This window comes from Colobus angolensis, unplaced genomic scaffold, assembly GCF_000951035.1.
Source record: "Colobus angolensis palliatus isolate OR3802 unplaced genomic scaffold, Cang.pa_1.0 Scaffold89, whole genome shotgun sequence".
Taxonomy (NCBI): domain Eukaryota; kingdom Metazoa; phylum Chordata; class Mammalia; order Primates; family Cercopithecidae; genus Colobus; species Colobus angolensis.
Window position 1 is genome coordinate 3,752,439 of NW_012122820.1, and position 457 is coordinate 3,752,895.

Below are 457 nucleotides of genomic sequence, written 5' to 3' on the forward strand. Positions count from 1 at the left end.
AAGTACTGTATTTTGACCAAGGAAAGGGGGCAGAGTAATGGTGGTGACAGATGGAGTTGCACCGAGGAAAGATGGGTTGGGGCAGGGAGGAAGGAGGTAGAGGATCCTGGTTAGGTCCAAGCTAGGGAGAGAGCTGTCCTTTCTCCCTCCTTCCCTCTGCCATCAGGACAGAAAGGAGAGCAGGCGAAGCGAGCGCAGGCAGGGCTGTTAATGAAAGTGTGTCCCTGGGAGGCCTCTCACCTTGCAGTTGACCAGAAGAGCTGGAATCTCTGTCCTGCTGGTCTTCCTCCTGCTCTCCTGGCCACGAATCAGGGCCTGCACCCGGGGAGACTCCCCCTGAAGCCAATTCGGGTTTCCCTCTGCCAGGCGTCTTTGTATCACACTGTGTGGCTGCTGGCTCCATCACGAAACAATGAAGGTAGGCAGTTCTAAATCCAGGTATCCAGGCTGTTCAGTT

At 55.4% G+C, this 457-nt stretch overlaps 1 protein-coding gene across 1 annotated transcript in view; it reads right to left on the reverse strand.

Annotated features, from left to right (window-relative positions):
- The window catches only part of NRIP2 (nuclear receptor interacting protein 2), an 11,659-nt gene that overhangs the window by 6,061 nt on the left and 5,141 nt on the right, over window positions 1-457 (reverse strand). Inside the window, 1 exon segment of the mRNA XM_011931093.1 lies at window positions 241-393. Within this exon segment, the coding sequence (XP_011786483.1) occupies window positions 241-393 (153 nt within the window).